The sequence below is a fragment of the Entamoeba histolytica genome, genomic scaffold, assembly GCF_000208925.1.
Source record: "Entamoeba histolytica HM-1:IMSS scf_1104750516681 genomic scaffold, whole genome shotgun sequence".
Lineage (NCBI taxonomy): Eukaryota > Evosea > Mastigamoebida > Endamoebidae > Entamoeba > Entamoeba histolytica.
In genome coordinates, this window is record NW_001915382.1 from 2,632 (window position 1) to 6,710 (window position 4,079).

Genomic DNA, 4,079 nt, shown 5'->3' on the forward strand with positions numbered 1-4,079 from the left:
AATGTTTTGGTTCATATTTCCATATGTTGAAAAACATATCATTTGATCATTTTCTGGTGAATCATAATTAAATGACGCATGACAACTAACTCCAATATCTAATTGTCCATTCAAATTAAAATATACAAAATTCATTACTTCTATTGTTTTAGGATAATTTTCTGATGTAATAAATTCCCATGGTAAATTTATTATCCATTTATATGTTTTAAAATCTGCGATTGCATTTTCTCTTGTTATAGTGAAATATCGTTGACAATATAAATGTGTCATATTGATCTAATTATTTATAGATGAATACCAAACCAATTAGGATGTCTACTAGTGAATCAAACACAATCCATCGAAAACCAGCACGACCAATACGTCCAAGTCAATCAATGGTAAGTGATACTGATTCTAGTGAATCTATAGTAATGGATGATTCATATGATTCATATGATCATCCTCATTCACAACAATTATCTTTTCATTCAGACAATACAAATATAAATCTTTCTTCACAATCAAAAATAAGAAATTATATTAAACTATTTATGAAATCTTCATCAAATTTATCTAGTGCTCCTAGATTTTTAAATTTAGTTTATGTAACTATTCCAATTCAGTAACTGATTATAAACATGGTAATATGTATGAAGCAATTAAACAAGAAGTAAAGAAATATATTGATGATAATGAAACAAGAATAAATGCTTTATTAACCGCACTTACAAATTTTAAAGTTATTAAGGCTTCAATAGAACCATCAATTAATAATATAAATAACACAATCATATCAAAATTAACTCAATTTAATTCTTCTCAATTATTCAATGGAAATGGATTATTTTATTTAATTGAGAATGAATCATCATTAAATACTATTGATCTTTTAGTATCAAATATTATTATTACACTTCAAAGAAGAATTATTATTCAGACAGGAAAATCATCATCAGAGAAAAATCAATTTAATGTTGCTGATTTTTATGGGTCAGTTGGAAAAACAGTTACAAAAGAATATACTGTTGGATTAAAAGATTCAATTAATGATCTTAATGCACTTGGAAGAACAAAAAGAGGGAAGACAACAAAACAATCATCACATAATGAACCAAATGCTTTCAATCTTCATTCTTTTATTTTAGTTTATACTTCATTATCTTCATTAAATAATTATTCTTTCTTTGGTGGAAAAATCAATGCTATAGCAATTGTTCATTTAATTAATGGAAAAGTTATTCCTAATTGTTTAGGAAATATATGGGTATGTGTTAAAGATTGGTCAGAAGAAGATGGTAGATGTGGGAAATTTAATGTTGGAAAACAAAATGTTACATGGTGTGGTGGAAAATATCATCCAGATCCTCTTCATGATGATGATACTTCAAAATATTTAAAAATCACACTTTAATTTTTAATTCAATTATTTTTTAATAACATTAACATCTCCTGTTAAATTATCTATTTTTAATACTTGTTTCTTATCCATTCCTAAATAAAGATAATATGCTACTGTTCCACTTGAATTTGCTGCTGTTTGTCGAAAAATATAACTAAAATTCTCTTTAGAATATCCTTTAAAAATAATAATTGTTGCTACTTGTGTTTTAAATGATGCATTTAAACTTTTCCATATATGCATATTCACAATAATTGTTGTTTTCAAATGTCTTAATCTTGTAATAATTTCTCCCCATGTTTTATCCGCTTTCATCATTTCAAATGTTGCATCTTCTAATATAATTAATAAATGTTTCTCTCGTGCTTGTTTATAATATTGCACTAATGCTGGCATAAATTTCTCATAATTCATTCCATATATTGGTGTTTTAATTAAATCTTTTAATTGTTTAAATGTTTCATCTTCTCCTGCATTTTGTGCTACATAAATAATAGCTCCATATAAATGTTCTATATGATTCATTTTTATTAATTCTTTCAGTATAAATGTTGTTTTTCCTGTTCCTTGTTTCCCTAATACTATATTCAAACTATTATAATAAAAGAAGATTTGATGATGTACTTTTTGTATTTTATTCCCTTCTTTAATTTCTGATAATTTATCTTCTATCATTTCTTCTATTCTATCTATTCCAATCTCATCTTCTTCTTCTTCATCTTCTATACTATTTTTATCTTGTGGATTTGTTTCAAAATATTCCATTCTAAAAATAATTAGTTCAAAAAAGTATTTAAATTAGATTTATTTCTATTCCCATTGAATAGCATAAAGAAGATTAACTCTTTCTTTTAAAACTCCATTTCTAATCTCTTCATTCATTCGATTCTCATTAATCAATAACATTCGTTTTCTTTCTAATTCTTTTCTTAATCTCTCATTTTCTTCAAGTATGTCTATCATTAATTCAATTGCATTATCATTCATTTGTCTTTTAATAAAATGTGTAATCTTTTCTTTATTATTCATTTTATTCTTCTTTGGTTTGATTTCTTCATTTATTGGTTCTGGTGTTGTTGGACATGGTGGAAGCTCTGGTGCTCCTGTAAAGGAACACATTTGTGTACTGTTGTTATCACTAGCAATTGACATCGTTTGTTTGTCATTAAGTTATTTAAGTTGTATTTATATCATCATTTTTGTGTTTCATTTCCTATTTTTCATTCATTTTTCATTCATAACTCATTCATAACTCATTCATATTTCTATATTTTATTACTTTATTTCTATATTTCTTCATTCCTCAATTATTCTTTGCGTCATACTTATGATTTATTCATTCATCAGGGGTAATAAACTCAATTTATTCGACTATTTATTCATTATGAATCTCATTATTTTCATTCATTCATGTCTTCCGTAAGAGATTTATTAATGGCGGCTGCTTGTATTGATCTTGATCCTGCAAATCTTCAAGTCGCCTCTTCTCTTTTATCTCAACTTGTTCTTCTTCTTCCATCAATCACAAATGAGAATGAAAAGAGAATACTAAAAAGCGTCTATTGGAAACTCGTATGGCAAATTAATGCTCTTACTGGATGGGGTAAAACCATTAATTGATTCTATTATTTTTATTATTCTTTATGTTTATTTTCATTCAATATTTAAGCAAAATTTAAATAAAATAAAACTAATAAAATAAAAGAGATAAAAATCATTTAATTATTATTTTATCATTAAGAAATAAATAAAATAAAATTAATTAAATTTAAAAAAGAATTAAATTAGAGAGAATTAAATCTCTCCATTTTGCTTGCGATATACTTCAAGGAGTATATCCCAAGCTCCGGCAAGGCCATCCCGGGCCCAAAAATCATCGAGGTAAGGGAGGACCAGCTTAAAATCAGCTGGAGTTAAATTAAAAACTCCCTCCCTTTTAATGCGGGTTATTATGCCGATTGCAAACCCGCATTCATGAAGCATAATTGAGATCCAATTCGCTGGATCATTTGCGTATCGATGTAAATTATAGAAATAAATCAACTCGGTAATTGTCATTTCACGCGAATAACGATTTATTATTATATCAAATAATTCATATGTATTTTCGTTGAAATAATTATTCAATAATTTATATTTTTCACATGAAGCTTCGGTTATATTGTCATGAATGAGATTATAAACGTTTGTCATTTATTTATGTATGGTTAATGAATCAAACGAAAAAATGGCGTTGTTTAAATATTCAAATTAATCAGAACATAGGGTTTTGATTGATAGAACATATGCTGTATATCATGTTATTTGTCAGAACATAAACATGACATTAGTCAGAATATACCAATAAAAATCATTTATTTTTTAATACAGAATTACATAAAATGTATTATTTTTTATATTCTTTTGTTTTTTATTTTTAAAAAAATAAAATAATAAAATGCAAAAAGTGGAATAAATTATAAAAAGTGTAACAAATTTAATATATTCAAAAAGTGTAAGAGTTATAAAATATCTTTTTATTACTTCAAAAAATATCTATAATAAGGAAATTATGAAAATAACGAAGATATAATACTTCAAAAATACGTATGAAATGAAAAATATACGAAAAGAGATGAAAATAACGAAGATATAATACTTCAAAATAAGAAAATATCTAAGAATAGTTCAAAAATATCCAACAATCGTTCATTTT

At 25.3% G+C, this 4,079-nt stretch overlaps 3 protein-coding genes and 1 pseudogene across 3 annotated transcripts; 1 reads left to right on the forward strand and 3 right to left on the reverse strand.

Moving 5' to 3' along the window:
- Positions 1-293: 293 nt before the first annotated feature.
- EHI_027000 lies at positions 294-1,396 on the forward strand (annotated as a pseudogene).
- A 12-nt stretch (positions 1,397-1,408) lies between these two features.
- Positions 1,409-2,149, reverse strand: EHI_027010 (uncharacterized protein; the record flags this gene model as incomplete). The annotated part of the gene is made up of 1 exon (XM_001914324.1): positions 1,409-2,149. The coding sequence occupies one exon, from the start codon at positions 2,147-2,149 to the stop codon at positions 1,409-1,411; it is 741 nt and encodes a 246-aa protein (XP_001914359.1).
- Positions 2,150-2,194: 45 nt separating this feature from the next.
- On the reverse strand, positions 2,195-2,536 carry EHI_027020 (uncharacterized protein; the record flags this gene model as incomplete). Its single annotated transcript, XM_642892.2, has 1 exon — positions 2,195-2,536. The coding sequence occupies one exon, from the start codon at positions 2,534-2,536 to the stop codon at positions 2,195-2,197; it is 342 nt and encodes a 113-aa protein (XP_647984.1).
- A 618-nt stretch (positions 2,537-3,154) lies between these two features.
- Positions 3,155-3,720, reverse strand: EHI_027030 (uncharacterized protein). Its single transcript, XM_643663.2, has one exon. It carries the CDS (start codon positions 3,575-3,577, stop codon positions 3,179-3,181), a length of 399 nt encoding a protein of 132 aa, XP_648755.1. The 5' UTR covers positions 3,578-3,720; the 3' UTR covers positions 3,155-3,178.
- Positions 3,721-4,079: the final 359 nt, after the last annotated feature.